General features: G+C 40.2%; 1 protein-coding gene across 2 annotated transcripts in view; it reads left to right on the top strand.

Moving 5' to 3' along the window:
* The window catches only part of fbxo15 (F-box protein 15), a 30,546-nt gene extending 11,419 nt beyond the window's left edge, over positions 1-19,127 (top strand). For both annotated transcript variants that reach the window (XM_014157193.2, XM_014157195.2), the window contains 8 exons: positions 3,080-3,246; positions 14,160-14,360; positions 14,550-14,679; positions 14,967-15,049; positions 16,148-16,293; positions 16,744-16,868; positions 17,045-17,203; positions 17,327-19,127. In XM_014157193.2, coding sequence (XP_014012668.2) covers positions 3,080-3,246; positions 14,160-14,360; positions 14,550-14,679; positions 14,967-15,049; positions 16,148-16,293; positions 16,744-16,868; positions 17,045-17,203; positions 17,327-17,437 — 1,122 coding nt within the window. In that variant the 3' untranslated portion in view covers positions 17,438-19,127. The remainder of the gene's footprint in view (positions 1-3,079; positions 3,247-14,159; positions 14,361-14,549; positions 14,680-14,966; positions 15,050-16,147; positions 16,294-16,743; positions 16,869-17,044; positions 17,204-17,326) is intronic.
* Positions 19,128-19,802: the final 675 nt, after the last annotated feature.

Here is a 19,802-nt window from a genome sequence, read left to right as displayed (position 1 = left end):
TAGATAAAATACGGAACGGTTCCGTATTTCAATGAAATAATAAACGTTTTGTTTTCGAAATTATAGTTTCCGGATTCGACCCTATTAACCTCTTGGGGCTATGTGGGACGCTAGCGTGCCACCCGTGGTGCACCCTATCAACAGCAGGTGCATTTCAAGAGCGGCAAATTTGAAACCAAATAAATGTCAAAATTCAAATTTTTCAAACATACAACTATCTTACACCCTTTGAAAGAGAAACATCTCCTTAATCTAACCACGTTGTCCGATTTCAAAAAGGTTTTACGGCGAAAGCATAAAGTTAGATTATGTTAGGAGAGTACATTGACAATAGCTGTGTGTAATGTTTTGTCAATTCAAAGACAGGCGTCACCAAAACCATAAAACCAGCTAAAATGATGCACTAACCTTTGACAATCTCCATCAGATGACACTCCTAGGACATTATGTTAGACAATGCATGCATTTTTAGTTCTATCAAGTTCATATTTATATCCAAAAACAGCGTTTTACTATGGCGTTGATGTTCAGGAAATCGTTTCCCTTCAATAACCGGCAGTCAAGTCAGCACCACAAATTAAATAATTAAAATTAGAAAACATTGGTAAAATATTATATTGTCATTTAAAGAATTATAGATTTACATCTCTTGAACGCAATCGACTTGCCAGATTTAAAAATAACCTTACTGGGAAATCACACTTTGCAATAATCTGAGCACTGCGCCCAGAAAAATACGCTTTGCGATACAGACAAACGGCCATGTTGGAGAGATCTAAAATCGAAAATACTATGTAAATAATCCATTACCTTTGATTCTCTTCATCAGATGTCACTTCCAGGAATCCCAGGTCCATAACGAATGTAGTTTTGTTCAAAAAAGCTCATCATTTATGTCCAAAAATCTCCGTGTTGTTAGCACATGATCTAAGCCCGCCGGACTTCACTTCATGAACGAGGGGAAAAAATATATTTACGTTCTTTCAAACATGTCAAACGTTGTATAGCATAAATCATTAGTGCCTTTTTTAACCAGAACATGAATAATAACCTTCGTGCGTTTGCCAGCAGCTCTTCGCAATTCTTCAAGCATTGCTCTGTTTATGACTTCAAGCCTATCAACCCCCGAGATTAGGCTGGTGTAACCGATGTGAAATGTCTAGCTAGTTAGCCGAGTCCGCGCTAATAGCGTTTCAAACGTCACTCGCTCTGAGACTTGGGAGTGATTGTTCCCCTTGCTCTACATGGGTAACGCTGCTTTGAGGGTGGCTGTTGTCGATGTGTTCCTGGTTCGAGCCCAGGAAAATGCTACGGGCACTATTCACTGCAGCTAATGTAGAAGGAAAAGCTGTGTACATTTGCAAATACTGTGCCAAATCATATGGGAAGAATGCAACAAAGATGCAGAATCATCTGGCCAAGTGCATAAAGTTTGCCCTGCGCTCACAACAATCAACCTTTGACAAAAGTCCCTCTACTTCTATTCGAGGGGAAAATGATGACTCAGACACCTTATTGATAGCAACAGCTCATGGTCCTCCTGGAATCAGATGTTTTTTTGACTCAATGGAGGAACATAGAGAAATGCTGATGAATGTCTTGCTCGAGCTGTGTATGCAACTGGTTCACCTCTGATGCTCACAGGCAATGTGTATTGGAAGAGATTTCTGAATTTTCTTCGCCCAGCATATACCCCTCCAACCAGTCATGCTTTATCTACTCATTTGCTGGATGCAGAGTTAAAGTGAAGGTCAAGCAAATCATAGAGAAAGCAGAGTGTGTTGCAATCATCTCTGATGGGTGGTTGAATGTTCGTGGGCAAGGAATAATTATCTACATCATCTCCACCCCTCAACCAGTATTCTACAAGAGCAGATTCAAGGGACAACAGACACACCGGTCTCTACATTGCAGATGAGCTGAAGGCAGTCATCAATGACCTTGGACCACAGAAGGTATTTGCACTGGTGACAGACAATGCTGTGAACATGAAGGCTGCTTGGTCTAAAGTGGAGGAGTCCTACCCTCACATCACACCCATTGGCTGTGCTACTCATGCATTGAGTCTGCTCCTCAAGGACATCATGGCACTGAAAACAATGGATACACTCTACAAAAGAGCCAAGGAAATGCTTAGGTATGTGAAGGGTCATCAAGTTATAGCAGCAATCTATCTCACCAAGCAAAGTGAGAAGAATAAGAGCACCACATTGAAGCTGCCCAGCAACACCTGTTGGGGTGGTGTTGTCATCATGTTTGACAGTCTCCTGAAGGAGAAGGAGTCTCTCAAGCAAATTAGAGTTGTTTTTTTTTTTTTTGCCTGAAAACGAGCCATCCTCAACAAGATTGGAAAGTGACAGTGAAGACGAGGCCTCAGAGTCTGATGTTTAAGAGGTGGACATTGAGGAAGTTCAGGGAGAAGACATGGAAGCCTGAGAGGAAGACAACCAAAGCTTAGTTTCTAGATTATAATTTTACAGATGTATGTTGAAAACATTTTTGGGAGATGCATTGGATCATTGGGGATCATTCAATATTCCCTTTCTTTTGTTGTTCAGTGAAATCCACCCATGTGAAGAGTCAACTCATTTAATTAAAGTTCAATTCGTAACTACATTATTTTTTTCCCCCCCATTTGGAAGGATTTAATCATTTGCTATGACGTCTACTTATGATAAGGTAAAAGGTTTCAGTCTCCATATGATATGGTAAATATATCCAATGCAAAAACATCTACATTTAAATGGTATTAATATTAATTTGCGTAAATTCTCATATATTCCTGTTAATTCCCACGGAAAGTTTCCACCTCAGAATATTCCCCAAAATGTGCAACCCTAGTAGTGCCCCAAAAAATGTGATTTGATTCACCTGACCAGTCTATGTCATGGAAAGAGCAGGTGTTCCTAATGTTTTGTACACACAGTGTATATACATAATACAGCAGTTTTTTTTTCTTCAATGTATTGAGTATGTGAATGGTTCATGATTTAGTATGTAAGTGAATACTGTATGCTTGTATGTACTAATATAGCATTATGAACCAAATGTATTATCATGTGTCTGCTCCTCTATTCAGGTTGTGGAGAAGCTGAGTATGATGAAAGTTCAGGAGAGACCAGAGGGCTACTGGAGAAGGCTGTACTTTAGGACCATAGCTGGCTACAACCACACCAAGTGGTTGAAGGAGCTGAGAACCATCAATCCCTTCACAGGCCTTCCCAGCCACACAGAGAGAGTCCTCAGGTTAGATACTGTACTGGCTCTGTAGCTGAGGCTACAATGTAGGTAGGTACAGACTCCAATACCAGTATTGTCAGAACATACTACCGTAATTTCCGGACTATTGAGCGCACCTGAATATAAGCCGCACCCACAGAATTAAAAAAAAAATAGTATTTTGAACATAAATAAGCCGCATATGTCTATAAGCCGCCGGTGCCTACCGGTACATTGAAACAAATTAACTTTACACAGGCTTTAACGAAACACGGCTTGTAACAAAAATAAATAGGCTTTAACGAAACACAGCTTGTAACAAAAATAAATAGGCTTTAACGAAACACGGCTTGTAACAAAAAATTAAAAATTACCAGTAAGCTTTAGTTGTCTTTCTGCACTGAGTCAATTCCTCACGCTGCTGTTTCCAACGTCTTATCAGCTTATTAAGACCAAGCTCCCGTGCAGCAGCTCTATTTCCTTTTTCCAACAGCCAGATCAATCGCCTTCAACTTGAAAGCTACATCATATGCATTTCTCCGTCTTTGCCATGATGAGGTTGACAAAATGACTACCGTAATCAGAATGCTGGGAAATTTGAGAGCGCTCGATTTAATATAAACAGTAAACAAAAAAAGTTGTTTGACCTTAACCCGTTCGGCAATTTCATTGGTCTAATAAAAGCTTCATGCCGCCAAAAAACTAAGCATGTCACAGAATGTGTTGTTTTTGAGAAAAAAAAATTGAAAGCGGGGAAAAATCTATATATTAGCCGCCTCATTGTTTAAGCCGCGGGGTTCAAAGCGAGGGAAAAAAGTTGCGGCTTATAGTCCGGAAATTACGGTATTTGAAACTCGCGGGCCAGAATTCCTTGTTACAATATGTCATGTTTGGGCTATGCAATACCTTTTTGTTAAAGGTCCAATGCAGCCGTTTTTATCTCAATATCAAATCATTTCTGGCTAACAATTGAAGTACTGTAAAACTTGTTTTAATCGCAGTCTCAAATAGCCACCTGTCCCTTTTAATAGCTGGCCAACAGCACGCTTTAGCAAATACACGCCTGGGTCTAAATTAATTGTTTACGAGGTTACCATTGAATTACCATGAATTGTTACAAGGTTTAATGTTTTTATTTGTTACATTAAATAATTCAGTAATGACTAAAAAAAATGAAGATAATCATCCATTTTTATCACCTTTATGAAGCTGCTAACCATTGGCTGCTTGAAAAAGAACATAATATCCAACGTCTTCATCAGGGTATAATGACAAACACTGCGGGTCACTAGGTTATATAGTGTCAAAGGACACGTGTCTGTAATGGCCAGGTGTGGCCTGACATCATTGGTTAATGCTCAGATATAAAAATAACATACAAAAAACATGAATGGATAGCATACAATCATAGATACAATTTGGTTACATAGGCCTACAAACTTTTACAATGAATGGCTTCAGATCAAAGTCTACGTTGAGACCGAAGGGAGCAAGGGTCTTTAAATTAAAGATCCAGACAGCCTCTCGTTTAGCAATAAATTGTCGAGCTCACCCCCTCTCCTAGGGAGGGTGACATGTTCGATGCCGATATAACGTAGGGACGAAATCGAGTGGTTCGCTTCCAAAAAGTGGGCTGCAACTGGGTAAATAGAGTTTTGCACCTAATGGTGCTACGATGCTCTGAGATTCGTACTTTTAATTTGCGCTCGCCCACCTCAGTTTTATAAAATAAATAACTGCCTTAGTGGAGCACGTGATAACACCTTTGATTGGGATCTGTTTCCCTGTTTGGGGGTGTTTTGAAGGATCTACATTTGGAAGTGCCATTGCATTGTACCAGCCATTACACTTGTAGTTTCCAGCCATTGGCTGCTAACAGCTGAGAACTCCTAGCTAGCTATCGAGCACAAAAAGAGTCTACTTCGGGAGTACAGACCATAGATTGTGGTACAAACCCCCCGACATCAGCTGATTTCCCTCTAGTGGCGAAAGTAAATCTTTTTTTTTGTCACATACACATGTTTAGCAGATGTTATTGCGGGTGTAGTGAAATGCACAGTGAAAGAGGAACATAATTATCCTGTCAAGGAAAAGTTTTCCCGAAATAGAGGATTACTAAGACAAAATAAATGTTACACAAGCTAGGTTTCCATCCAATTGGTGACAGATTTTCATGCGAATATCCTAAAATCCACATAAAAAAATATGCACATTTTCCCACCAGTGGTCAGTGGCGGTTCTAGACCATTTCAACTGGGGGGACCAAGCTGGGGCCAGTTACATTAGATGTTATTGTTGTCATATCGTTTTCTTCACTACATTGCAGGCATTAGCAGGCAAAAGACCATGTTCATCATCGTTGCCACTGTCTAATAACGGATGTAAAAAAAGAACGATAGCAAAAATTAGTTATGTAAAAATTATTTCATACTCCACATTTAGGGGGGCCACAAGGGGGTCCAAAATTGTTGTCACAGGGGCACTGGCCCCCCCTTGCAGAACCGCTAGTGCCAGTGGTGTGTTTCAGGTTGTGGATAAAAATCAGTGTGTGATGTCCTAGTGCACACACAATGTACTTTTTCATTTTCATGGACTGAATAAAATTCTAAAGTTCAATGTGTTTCCATCGCATTTTCATCTCTACCGATAGGTTTGACGCAAATGTGCCTACTCTAGTCTTACGTGCGCTCTAGCCAACAGCTCGCAGATACAGTCTACGCGATGAGATTATTATTATGGATAAGAGGGAGAGTATTTGTCAAACGGTAGTCAAGCATCGATCATCATGTCACCAGAATAAGACCCTAAATAAGTTCATCACTTATTTAATCTGTAGCCTAATATACTGCATGGTTTCCTGAGTTGTAATGGAAAGACCACACCCCATATCGTCGCGTGACTCCAAGTTTACTTCAATATGATGGCTGTTATATCAATATTTGCGCATAAAGGTTCCACTTCCATTTGGTGACATTATTAATTGTACAGACACAAAAAGATCCCACCATATCAAATTAACAAATTATCTCTCTGCATTTCCATCACATCTGTCTGGATTTGTTTTTCTCGATATGTAACTGTGGTTGTAAACGTGGTTACAGTGTGTAAATGATAACACATTAGTGCAGGAAATTAAGAAATGTATTAAAATGCTGGAAGTGAATGCTGGAATTGAACAATTAAAGATGCACTATGCAGAAATCGCTCCGCTATTTCCTGGTTGCAAAAAATCTAATAGTTTGCCTAATTTCTGTTTGTGACAAAACAAGGAAGTATAGTGTAGAATCATTGTACCATCTAAACTACTGAAATATATTTTCCATAACCAAAAATGTTGTATTTTCAGCTGTTTGAAGCTGGTGTACAAAATCGAAGTAAAACTAAACTTAAACATAGAAGCATAAAAATACATAGAACAGATCTACCACTTCTTAGACTTGCTTTCAATGAGAATGCTAAAAATGTGTTAGATCTATGCGAATTTGGTCAGGTCACCCAGAAAGTTACATATTGCAGTTTTAACTATGCAAATGAGCAAAAGCTGTGTGATTTAAGAAAATAGAAGCCTGTCTCTAATAATCGGCTCTTGTGTAGAGTGATTTAAGCAAATAAACGCCAAGGCTATTAAGGGAAGTTTAACGGTACCTTACTGTGATTGCTTTAAAAACAAAAATTGCTTAGGCTTAGCAAAGAGTAATTTCTCAAGCAAAAATGTTGCTAGGACTGTCTGGGAGTGTTTTGAGTGAGGAGGGGAAAACTGAAAACTAGCTGTTATTGGCTGAGCGGTTTGGAATTCTCTTTCTTATCGGTATTAACTAATTTACTGCATCACCAGGCAGGCCAAAACTCCGTCCCACCAAAACAGGCTGCAATTTCAGGCAGTCTTTTTAACCTCTCTAGGGGCTGTGGGATGCTACCGTCCCACCTGGCCAACATCCAGTGAAATTGCAGAGCGACAAATTCAAAAACAGGAAATACTCATTATAAAAATTCATGAAACATGCAAGTGTTATACATCGGTTTAAAGATTAACTTCTTGTTAATCCAACCACGGTGTCAGATTTCAAAAATACTTTACGGCGAAAGCAAACCATGCAATTATCTGAGAACAGCGCCCAGCAGACAAATCATTACAAACAGTAACCAGCCAAGTAGACGAGTAACAAAAGTCAGAAATAGCGATTAAAATGAATCACTTACCTTTGATAATCTTCATATGCTTACACTCACAAGTCTCCCAGTTACCCAATAAATGTTTGTTTTGTTCGATCAAGTCCCTCTTTATATCCAAAAAACTCAGTTTTGTTAGCTTGTTTTGTTCAGTAATCCACTGTCTCAAACAACATCCGGTGAAATTGCAGAGCGTGATAATCAACAAAACAGAAATTCTCATAATAAACATGCATAAAAGATACAAATGTTATACACCAGCTTAAAGATAAACTTCTTGTTAATCCAACCGCTGTGACAGATTTCAAAAACTCTTTACGGCGAAAGCAAACCATGCGATTATCTGAGAACAGCGCCCAGCAGACAAATCATTACAAACAGTTAGCAGCCAAGAAGAGGAGTAACAAAAGTCAAAAATAGCAATAAAATGTATCACTTACCTTTGATGATCTTCATATGGTAGCACTTCCAAGACTCCATGTTACACAATAAATGTTCGTTTTGTTCGATAAATTCCCTCTTTATATCCAAAAACCTGTTTTGTTTGTGCGTTTTGTTCAGTAATCCATTGGAACAAAGCGTGGTCACAGCATGCAGACAAAAAATGAAAAAGTACCATAAAAGTTCGTAGAAACATGTCAAATGATGTTTATAATCAATCCTCAGGTTGTTTTTGTCATAAATAATCGATCATATTTCAACCGGACAATAGCTTCGTCAATAGAAAAGGAGAAACAAGAAAGGTGCACTCCCGGTCACGCGCTCCCAGTCACGCGCTGGACTCATGTCTGGAAATTTCCACTGTCCTCTCATTGAATGTGGTGTTTCTCCCTCATTTTTCAGAGTAAAAGCCTGAAACAATGCCTAAAGACTGGCCACATGTAGTGGAAGCCATAGGAATCGTGAACTGCGTCATAAGACTTTGTATGGTGGATAGGCTTTCAATAGAAAAACAGGCATTTCAAAATAAAGACACTTCCAGGGTGGATTTTCCTCAGGTTTTCGCCTGCCATATCAGTTCTGTTACACTCACAGACATTATTTTAACAGTTTTGGAAATTTTAACAGTTTTGGAAACTTTAGAGTGTTTTTCTATTGAAATCTACCAATTATATGCATATCCTAGCTTCTGGACCTGAGTAGCAGGCAGTTTACTCTGGGCACGCTTTTCATCCAAAATTCCGAATGCTGCCCCCTACCCTAGTGAGGTTAAACAGCTCTTACAAAAAAGGGGCATTATCATAATTTTCACAACTTCACAGGATTATTCAACCTCATAGTGTGGAAATATATATAAAACACAAACAAAAATCACATTTTTGACTGCACTGGGTCTTTAAGAACTTATTACACATCAACCAGTTATTTGGCTACTATTTTCTATGCTTGCACCGATATGACATTTTTGGCCAATACCGATAACTGATATTTTCCTTGCCAAAAAAACCTGACATTGTAGCAGCCTTTTAAGCATTCTAGTACAGTTAAATAGTTAAAACACACACATGGACGCAGCGGTCAAAGGCACTGCATCTCAGTGCAAGAGGCGTCACTACAGTCCCTGGTTCGAATCCAGGCTGTATCACATCCGGCCGTGAATAGGGCGGTGCACAATTGGTCCAGGATCATCCGGGTTTGGCCTGTGTAGGCCGTCATTGTAAATAAGAATTTGTTTTTAACTGACTTGCCTAGTTAAATAAAGGTTACACACACACACACCACACTGACCAAAAAGTTATTTTGTTGGTATTTACGTATGTCCACATTACCAGTAAAACATAATCAAAGCCTATTTCTTTCGCTTACTTGCTGTGCTGTTTTGTTGTTCATTTGTTCAGTCGTTTCTCATACTATGGAATGCCATTTGGGTCTGCTATTTAAATAAGCTTGTTGACCAATCAGGACCTGTCACAACGATTCATCAATACGTATGCTATGATGCTGGTAAAGTTATCTCATGCACCTACTGGTCATAAAACAAAAGCTAGCTAGCTCATGGATGCAAAGAATGTTCTTCCCCCAAAAACATAGCAAAACGACAATCTGTTTCAGTAGCTATAGTTAGCTAGCTAATTATATAGCTAGCAAATTATATAGATAGCTAATTATATAGCTAGGTGTCTTCATCTAAAATAACCCTAATTTTATAAGACAGTTCTTATTTGATTAATGGTGGTCAGACCCATCTATGTGAAGCTAGCCACAATAAGGATTAGCCACAATAGTGGACTTTGCGGTTAGCCTTCAAAATAAAAATGTGTTATTGACAGTGATGCAAATGAATACAAATAGTCGAATTATGCCATTATTGACTAGATCATGCTAACGAGGTTGGAATGTTATATAAAATCAACAAAAGACATTTTGTTAATTTGACAAAAATCAGTTGAAATCACACTGGATGTATTATACTTTAGAATTGCATTGGGGGCATACTTATTTCACTGTACAGCCTTACCTATGGATTGTGGATTAATGACATGGGGTATCAGTCTACTCCGTGACACCCAGAGAACATTAGCCTCGTAGCTCTTATTGCGGGACTCTGAAACAACTGTGAATTTAGCCACATTTATTGTCAACCTATGTTTATTTCCCAAGGAAAAGCAATACTGCGTGGATGTTTTGGAGTCTGTTAACTCTGAGGAAGACGTTGGGAAAAAAATATATTGTGGGTATTGAGTAGACTGTTACCCCATTTCATTGCTTCACATTCCAACCTTGTTTAAATGATCTAGTCTAAATATAGCATGATTCCACCAAATGTAACCTTCTGCATCACTTTCACAAAGGTACTTTTATTTTGATGGCAAATTCCACTATTGTGCCTAATCCTTATTGTGGCTAGCATCACAACACATAACCCGGTCTTGTCGAGCATCACTAGCCAGATGAAGCTAGCTGGCTGCTTATAACATTAGCTTTGGGCAACAGGGTTAAGTAGCTGGCTAGCTATTTATTTTCATGAACTGAAGTTCAATTTCAATAGGTGAACAACAAGTGGCTACCTAGCTAATACTTACTCACAAGGATTCCTAAATCATTGCTAAGAATAATGAAAATGACTGCAGTTTCTACTGGTCATTGTTTTAAAGCTGGTTGTATTGGTGCTAGCTAGGTACCAAGCTAAAGCTAGCTACCCCAGAAGTTGCAGCCAAACAAATAATGCTTTATTACCAATGCGGTATTGTAAACACATTGTTCGTGGCCAGTGTTTGCTTGTTTGAAGACTTTTTTTGTACAGCTTTGACAGTGCTACTGATAGTAGTGGTGGCGCTTGGCTTGCACGTGCAAATTCATGAAACACAACATTCTATAATAGAACTGTGTTATTTGACGTGTCAAATTAAAAGCTTATTTAACGCTTTAAATAGTGTTATTTGACGTTACCTTTTTTGACACGCAAAGACCCAAACGGCGTTCCATAGTATGTCGTGAAGGTGATAGCAGTGACTCTATTACTGTGTAACTCCAGTAGGGCAACATGTGTACCGGTGCTCAACCAGTCGACAAAAGCCAACATCTCCCACGACAGAGAACGGCTGATTTTCAAGGGCAATGAGTTGTCTTGCTGAAATTTTTTTACCCTTTCAAATAACTGCTCGACTTGATGACTGCTCGATCCACACAGCAGACATTGTGGGCTAGGTTAGGAATGCTGTGTTGCACGTGTAGGGCAAAATTTTACATGGCGTTATTACGTAATGTACCTACGTTTATATAGGTATGCACGTCAGCTTTGACATCGGTTTTGCGCATCGGCTTTAAACTAGACATCGGGCCGATACTGATGTTGACATTTTTAGCTAATATTGGCCGATTTCCAATATGTTCACAGATTTTTATATCGTGCATCCCTAGTATTTACATAGCTATAACACTGTGGGATTTCCAGGCTTCATTCAGCGCTGTCAAGGTAATCTCATATTCTCTCTGCCAAGTTAAAAACTGTGTATTTTGAAGCACTTCGCTGTTATTCGGGCTTCAGGTTAAAGCATGGGGATTAGGGTTGTGCCGAATAGTCAGACAAACGAGTAAAGGTATTTTCGGGTGCCAGCGTGCGTCTTTCAATCCAGTGCGAGGTACTACGTGGACTAAATAGGCAAACTAGCCAGTTGAGTTGTTTGTAAAGAGAAGGGTGTGCTGTACATTGATCCTGCTGCTTTGATTGGATAGAGCGAAGGTGTATTTCTCAGTTCACTCAATTCTCTTCATAACTTCACCTGAATCCGATCACTTGTTTTTGGTCTGATCATTTAGATTGCTGCTGCCTCGTGTTAGCCTGCTGTTATGATAAATCAAATGGCGAGGACGTTTGTTAGCCTCCCAAGCTATCAATGTGCATAATATCTAACAAGCCGGTAGGGAAAAAATGTGAACTGCACAGGCTGACTAAGTGACAGCAAGCTTGTCTGCCCACTGCAAGTTTAGGATACACAGACATCCCTCCGCGTGCTACTCCTAATCTGCAGTTTTTTGGTCTATAAACATGCAGGGAGATAGGTATTTTGACAACATCTATTTAGGTATTTTGACAACATCTATTCAGGCATATCCAATCTGACTATCAACTGTCAATTTACGGATCCAATTACGAATACGACTATGGCCATGTCGGCACACCCCTAATGGAGATGATACGAGCCTCCAAATATAAAATGCCTTGGTCGTTGCACCTCAATAAGCACAAGAAAGAGGATTTCGACTCCCACCATCTCAGATTGTTCTGAAATTGTCCCTGCAACATTATTTAGTTGAAATATAATTTGATCTGAGAAATTACGATAAAGGATTGCATCCAGATTGGCCATAATCAATAAATATATAGTACCTAACATCAGATTTGGACCAAACTTTTTTTTCTAACAATGAGTAAGACATGAAGAATCTAAAGACATGGTCAAAAGCCACCCAGGGACCCACCCCACGCCCCACACCCAACACCAATCCCACCCCAACAATGACTATATAGTATCAGTTCTCTATGTCTGACGGGTAGTATGGAGTTGCGGTTCTGAGTATTGTTTCTTCATCCTATGTACTGTATTCTCAGTTTATTTATTTATTTATTTATTTATTCCTCTATTCAGAGAAATTTGTCATTGAAGTTGTCACATCCTACATCCTGATATTACCAGATTTTGACCACTAGATGGTGCTGTTTCAATTTGGGTGCAATCAATTAGCTTAATTTCTCAGATCAAATTCTATTTCAACAAAATGTAGGAATGCTAATCTTATCTGTTTCTAACTACAGAAATGTTTTCAGAACAATCTGAGATCACTCCGCTTCCATTTGTTTTTCTCCTCTGTTATATTAAAGCGCAGGGAGGGAGTTTCTGTCTGAAATGCGATCCCTGCTATGGGGAATACCGATTAAAAACACACACGGGTGAAAGCTCACTTAGCATTTCCTCTGCTGTTTTAAGCTCTGTTTTATTTTATTATTTTTTTTCCTCTGATTAGAAGCAACGCTGGCACTTCATTTCTGAGTTCCATGGCAGTGGCTGCGGCATATGGAGAAATAATTGTGTTTCTGTTTAAATAAATGACTTGAACCCCCACCCCTCCCTACATCCCCACCTGCCCAGACTACTACCTCTGGAGACCTGTGGGTTCTTGCCATGCAGGAGGTTGCGATTTACCCAGGTAATGATAATTTCATATGACAACAGTCAGACGAACAAAACAACACAGTCAATGGAATTCTCCCAGGGCTCCCCAGGGCTTCCTGGCTGTTCAGGTTCTTCGTTTTATTCTGTTATTTAATTTATGTTGGATGATGGGACTGCTGCCAGCAGACACAGGATCCATCATCATGTGGGGGTATCCCTGGGCTGTGTTTGTAGAAAGAACTGGGTCAGAAATGTATCCTAATACATGCAATTTAATTTCAGCTATCTGGAAGTAATTTTGGTTTTAGTGGGTCATTGTCAATGCTGTGATTTCAATAGCCAAAAACACATTGGTTGGTTTCTTCCTTTAAATGCTTTATTGAACAATGAGGGTAGAGTGGGAATTTATTTTGCTTACATTGTATGGGCTCAGTCACAAACAGTTTACAAAAAGATAGATATGTTTTCCATTAAGTAATACTGACATAGTCAGAACAACATATACAGAAACAGTCATCATAATTTGACAATTTTAGAAATCAAATCATTGTTGTAGTAATTGAGTCCAAGATTCGGACTTGACTCGGACCCAAGTCACGATTTTCTTGACTCGTGATTCGACTCAGACTCGACCAGTGATGACTTGGACTCAGACTCAACCAGTAGTGACTTTGATGTCAGAGTCTCTCTCCCTTGCATTATTCAACATTATAGCTACAACAGAAAATGTCAGATGGCTGTTCAAAACAGTCATTTATCCAACTTTCTACGTTACAAAATGTAGCTTTGACTACTAACAAGGGACTCGGACTTGGACTGGAATGCTAGGAACTCAGACTCGAGATTTAGTGACTTGACACTGAATCATGCTTTGTATATTCTATTATGTACATACTGTACTTCTCATAACTTTTTATTTATTTTTGTCCTTCTACTTTTTATTACTTGTTATGTTTGGACTTCTCTATTTTGTATTTTATTCTTGATTGATATTGTACTGCATTGTTGAGAAGGAGGGTTAGCAAGTAAGCATTTCACTGCACCATGTGCACTTGACCAATAAACTTTGATTTGGCTACATACCCTATTGAAAACTACTAAAATGTATGAAAATCACTTCATTAAATTGTTCTCCTCTCTTGTCCTCTGTTTCAGAGAGCAGTGTGTGGCCTGGGAGATCACAGTGTGTGACAGGTCGGTCTGTGAGGGGACTTTTGAGCAGAGCCACACCTACTACAGTGACTCGTCAGTGACATTGTGCTGGACCAATGGTTCATGGCCCGCCTTCCACCAACTCTCTACCGTACAGCTTCACGGTGTCAAGAGAGTTCCTCTCAAATGTCCCAGCATCATCAAGTGAGTTTGCTTTCTTTCCCTCCTCACCATTTCTTTCTTGTTCCCTCCATCTCCTACCACCCATCCTTCTAGCCATCCAATATCAAATCATATTTGGGAGGTTTTGGTCCTTTGAGTGAAAAGAGCTCTTGTTTTTCATCTGCCCTCTCCCCTCCCCCCTCTGTCCCCTCTGTCACCTCCACCCTTCAGGCCAGGCTGGAGGTCTCTGATGGCTCAGTTGGATATTGACACCATCTCTAAGAGCAGCCAGGTGATTGGTGGAGACAGACTGGTCAAGTTGGTGCTGCTGTCGCCAGGCATCATCATCGGCATCTGGAGGGTAGGCCAACATTCACAGTATGTGCTGATGATGAGTTGATCTGTTGCTGATAATGATGGAAGAGGAGAACGATAATGAGGGTGATAATGATGGTATTGGTCTATTCCCCAATGATGATGAGGATAATTCGAAGGGGAAGGAAGATATTGAGTAATAATGGTGTTTCTCTATTCCCTGATGATAATAATTATGATGATGATGATCAGGAAGAGGAGGATGATTAGGAGGAATAATATGATCTTAATGATTGAATAATGATGACGTCTATTGCCCGTTTCTCACCACAGGGCCAGTCGTCCATAGCCTTTGTGATGGCCACCTTCCACTACCACAGGCTGTTGGAAAGGAGTCTCCTGGGCTCGTCTGTTTGGTATGCAGCCCCTGGCTTCCCCCACCCCCACCTGGGTCCAGGCCATCCACAACTCTCTTTATTCACCTTTTTCCATAGCTTTATTATCCACAGATGGCCCGCTGGCTGTTTCAAAGTGTCTTTGAAGACCGATGTCCCCTAACATGACTAAGGGTCAGATTCTTTGTTCCACTATTTAACCCGGAGTTATACATTATTCATATATTATTTTTCCTGCTTATTTGTTAAGTACATTAGTCTGTTAGTTTCTATATAATGCTTGTGTTGTTGTTTACATTATGGCAGTTCCCATTGCCAAGTGTACTCTAGGCACTCTACTCTCAAACTCTTGAGGGTCAAGAAAATAGTCAATTTCAATATTTAACATCTATAAACCAATTTGAGTTCAGCTGTTGACAATGGTTAACTAATGGCACACAATCAGTCACTTCTTCTGGCCCGCAAATGTACACTTAGGGCCAATGTCAGTAACATGCGTGACAGTCTCTCCTGGCACAGAGTGGAGGAGAGATTGACGGGAGGAATGTACCGAATTGTCTGTTCAGTCAGTTAAAACACAGCTCAAAAACCCATACATACTCCACAAGACACGCAGTCAGGGGTCTCTTCACCCAAGTCAGAACAGCGACTGGGAAACGCACGGTACTGTATAGAGCAAAGTAACTCAAGGCAAGAAATAAAATAAATTGGAAATAAAACATATAAAACAACAACTCAAGGAACAATGCGGACTGTGAAGAGACACACACACTCCCATGATTTTTTTTGTTTGTTTTATATTTCTGTTGCTGTTCTTTTTTTATTAGTAGTCTGTATTTTGTCATGTTTTGTGTGGACCCCAGGAAGAATAGCTGCTGCATCAACAGCTAATGGGGATCCGAATAAAATAAAAAATGTCTAAGATGATTTGTGCCAACTGCACACTGCCTCTACGTTGGTTCTGTGGGTTGATGTGACAGAGCTGTAGACTTGCAGATGGTGTGCTAACTCCCTCTCCTGGTGACAGGTGGGAATGGTCCTATAGGCCTTTGTTTTACATTAATTCTCTCTCTCGGTCTGTGTCTCTGTCTCTCATCTCTCTATCACTTTTTCTCCCAGCCCCTACACCATTCCAGAGAACAGGCCTCTTTTTGACGACGTGGACCCAAACTACGGTCTCCATGGTTACACGCTACACATTACCCTCCACAACACTGTGACGGAGATCATGTCTGGCCACTTCCCTCAGCTCTTCTGCCGGAAAGGTTAACAAACCACTGTCCACAGGGCTCAGGGTTAGGGTTATCATAGTCTCGCATGGCCGTTCTTCCAAATCTCGTCTCATTGACTCGTCTATTGGAAGTCTGGCGAACTTAAGTGTTGGATTTTGCATTTGAATGGAAGCGCTGGCGTTCATTTTCCATCTAGACACCGTACTCTACCCCCTTTGTAGCTTCTTACTGAGGAGAACTTCCCCAGGCGTTCAAACAGAAGGTGAGAAGCCTGGGCTCCTGAGGAGAATGATAGAGCTGGGTTGTTTTTAGCTTAGTGACACTGTTTAATATCAAGTCTGTACTGAAACTTCCTACAGTACTGTGTGCCCTCGCTCGAGTTACTGAGTCAAGTCTTCATTCCTCTGCCTTGTAGTTGCTCTACACAGCTACTTGACCATAGGCTGTTGTTGATGTCTTGATTTGGTCCTTGTGGTTATCCAGGTCAGATCCATGAAGGTTTCATCCAGCTGAATGCCATCATCAGGAGTAACCAGTCTCGGCAGACCCCTCTCTCTGCCAGGGTCAGCCTGCCCTGGAGGTCTGATGCTCTGGAGGGGACTGTGAAGGTACAGGAAAGGAACACTGACTCACTTGTTTAATTTACAGCAACCACCTGTCATAAGGCCTACCTAACGTTGACATAGCAATGAAATAACAGATGGCATAAACCATCATCACTGATTTTTAGCTAAAGCAGCATTTGTCTGTGTTTTTCTCTCTTCTCTCCTCTCTCTGTGTGTAGAACTGCTGCATGATGAGCCTGACCCTGCTGGAAGAGTCCCAGATACCCTTCTGGTGTGTCAGCACGCCTGTCTCCATGGTGCTGGCCAATGAGGAGCCTTTCTCCTATGACTACCAGGGCCAGCACTTCCTGATCAAGTACCAGGATGCAGAGGGAAAGGTGTGTTTTTAGCGTTATTCAATTATCAGTCATTGGCAGATGCAGCCGTGACTTTTGTTTCTCTACCAAAGTGAATAATAATGATAATTTATGTATTATATTATTTCATATGATTGTGTGTAGGTACAGATGGACGTGGTGCTGCTGGAGGAACAGAGACAGTTCTTCCTTATTAATCTGGTTGTCTACATCAGCACAGTCAAAGTCAACCAGCACTTTGGGCGTGCCTACTAAGGCTACTGACTGTTTAGGGAGTGGGTACTGTAAGTTTGTACTATATGATCTCTGCCTAGTTTTTTAGGTACATTTCCCTATGCCTAGAGCTGTTCTGGTAACCATATTACCGCCACACTGGCAGTCACGAGTCATGAAGGCAGTCAAATTCCACGTGACCGTTTAGTCACTGTAATTAGGCATCTCCAAGCTCTGACGCTACTGCTGGTCATTAGTAGCCTACCAAACTTGCTAACTGCCTGGTACTCAGCACTCTATTGTCTCTCTAATCACTCTGACATCAATGCAAATATATTCAAAAATCTAATCAAACACTTCATGAGAGCCCATCAGCTCATGTTACACAACATTTCTATAGGCTATGCAATTGCGGGAGATAACAGCTAATAAAAAGAGGATGATCCCATCAGCTTTCTATAAGCTAGGCCGACTATATTTATTTCTCAACTTTATTAATATTAAGCACATTGCTTATATTGAAAATAAACCACGGGGAAAAGCGTCCTCCTTTCACTATTTAAGTGCATAGATAACATGTATTTTTTCCTGCTGCCCATTTCGATACAGGTGCATGATAATGGTCCATTCTAAATCAAAACAAATGTCAAACATATATATTATTTAGTATATGTAAAGACAAGATTAAATCAAGAATAGTCTGATGGGTGACAATATTAGCCTATCACTTGTGAATTCTAAATTATCACTTGTGAATGATGCCCCCTATGTTGGAATCGTAGTCGCACACCTCATGTAGCCTAGCATACAGGCCTGTATGTTTTAATAAGGTTTGTATCACAACTAAAGTTGCCCAAAAACTTTTTTAAATTAAGCACATTAATCAGCTGTGTAGAGCCTAACTGGCCCCTGACCATTATTATTATAGAAGCAGCGTGTGAGTTTCAAGTTTGGGGAAGATAATTTTCACCATAAAAATGCATCTTTATAATAATATTACATGCATAACTGCATCTGTGGTCACTTTTGATAATGGTGTTTTCCGCTAATGGAACATTTGTGCTTATAGCCTACTACCATGTGCGCATTGCTGCACATATAATGTGAAGAAATAGCCTAATAGTTTATCAACATTTTAAGCTAAAAGTGCTGATCTGTTGCATCAGCCACATTGCATAAAAATATTTTGGGGATGTTAGTGGTTGTATTCATTTGGGATCTATCGCATCCCACAACTGTCCCAGACTATGTTTGGAATATTTATTTCTTCCACAGAATAGAATAGGTCGACTTTTGTACTATGGGGGTGATGGGTTTGGATTTATAAACTTTGAATATTATTAATCATTTGTTATGCTAGAGACATGAGGGGTGCCATAGTCTAGGGTCTACACCAGAAGTTAATGGTTATCTGTAGGAGGAAGGTATATGGTGGGTGCAATTAAACTGGGAATGTACTGAGTGTAGGGAAAACGATCACATGTGGCCGCCATTGATAAGGCGAGAGAGCCATGAATTAGCGATGCAGGGTGTCCAGGTCAGGTCACGTTAAGGGGGAAGGAACAGTTTATTGCTCGTATCACTTAGTTTCCTGCCTAGCAATAAAGATACAATGTTTAGCGAGAAGGAGACTCCACCCAAAGTGGGGTATGTATACCACCACTGGTGGAACCATGTCTTTGTCGGTACAGCTGTTCGATACTCTGGGATTAATAAACTTGGTTTAAACTTTCATAGTGTCCGTCGTGTTCTTACTCTGATAATTAGAACTTAATAAGAGGGTAGATTGACATAGGCTAGTGCTTTTGCTCTCCGTTAAGCCTACTTATCTTGTTGGCTGACGAAAAGTACATTTGGACAGGTCATCCAATATTTTCAGTATGCACCTCGGAATTGGATAAGGACACGCGCAGTTCTGTCCCTGATGTGTCTGCCTTAACTTGTAGCCTGTGAGAAAGACCCAATCACGTGACGGAGAGCCGTATGAGTGAGAGACGCATCGGATTGCGCAGCACACTCAGGAAGAAGGGCACAACGCAACACTCCGGGATGCAAAAGGCATGGATTTTTTTTAGGGTGCATTACGGCCACAAAGGGAATGCCACTGTGAACTTCGAGGCATTATCAAGTGCTTGTCAAATTGTGAATAAGGGACTATGCAAAATAAAAAACAGCAGAGCTCATGCCTTTCAAGCGACTTCTTTCAAATCATCATTAGTCTCATGAATACATTGGTATTATCAATCAAAACATATAGCCCAACGTTTGTAGAACAACTAAAGTTACGTTAATAACTCTAAATTGAGCATATAGGAGTACCTGTTTCTTTGTTAACCGCACAACACAGAATAGCCGCATGTAGCACTCTCTCAAATCCTTTGGAGAAAATGTCCTTTCTATTTTATTC

The sequence above is a fragment of the Salmo salar genome, chromosome ssa19, assembly GCF_905237065.1.
Source record: "Salmo salar chromosome ssa19, Ssal_v3.1, whole genome shotgun sequence".
NCBI classification, from domain to species: domain Eukaryota; kingdom Metazoa; phylum Chordata; class Actinopteri; order Salmoniformes; family Salmonidae; genus Salmo; species Salmo salar.
This window is presented reverse-complemented; position numbering and strand designations above follow the sequence as displayed.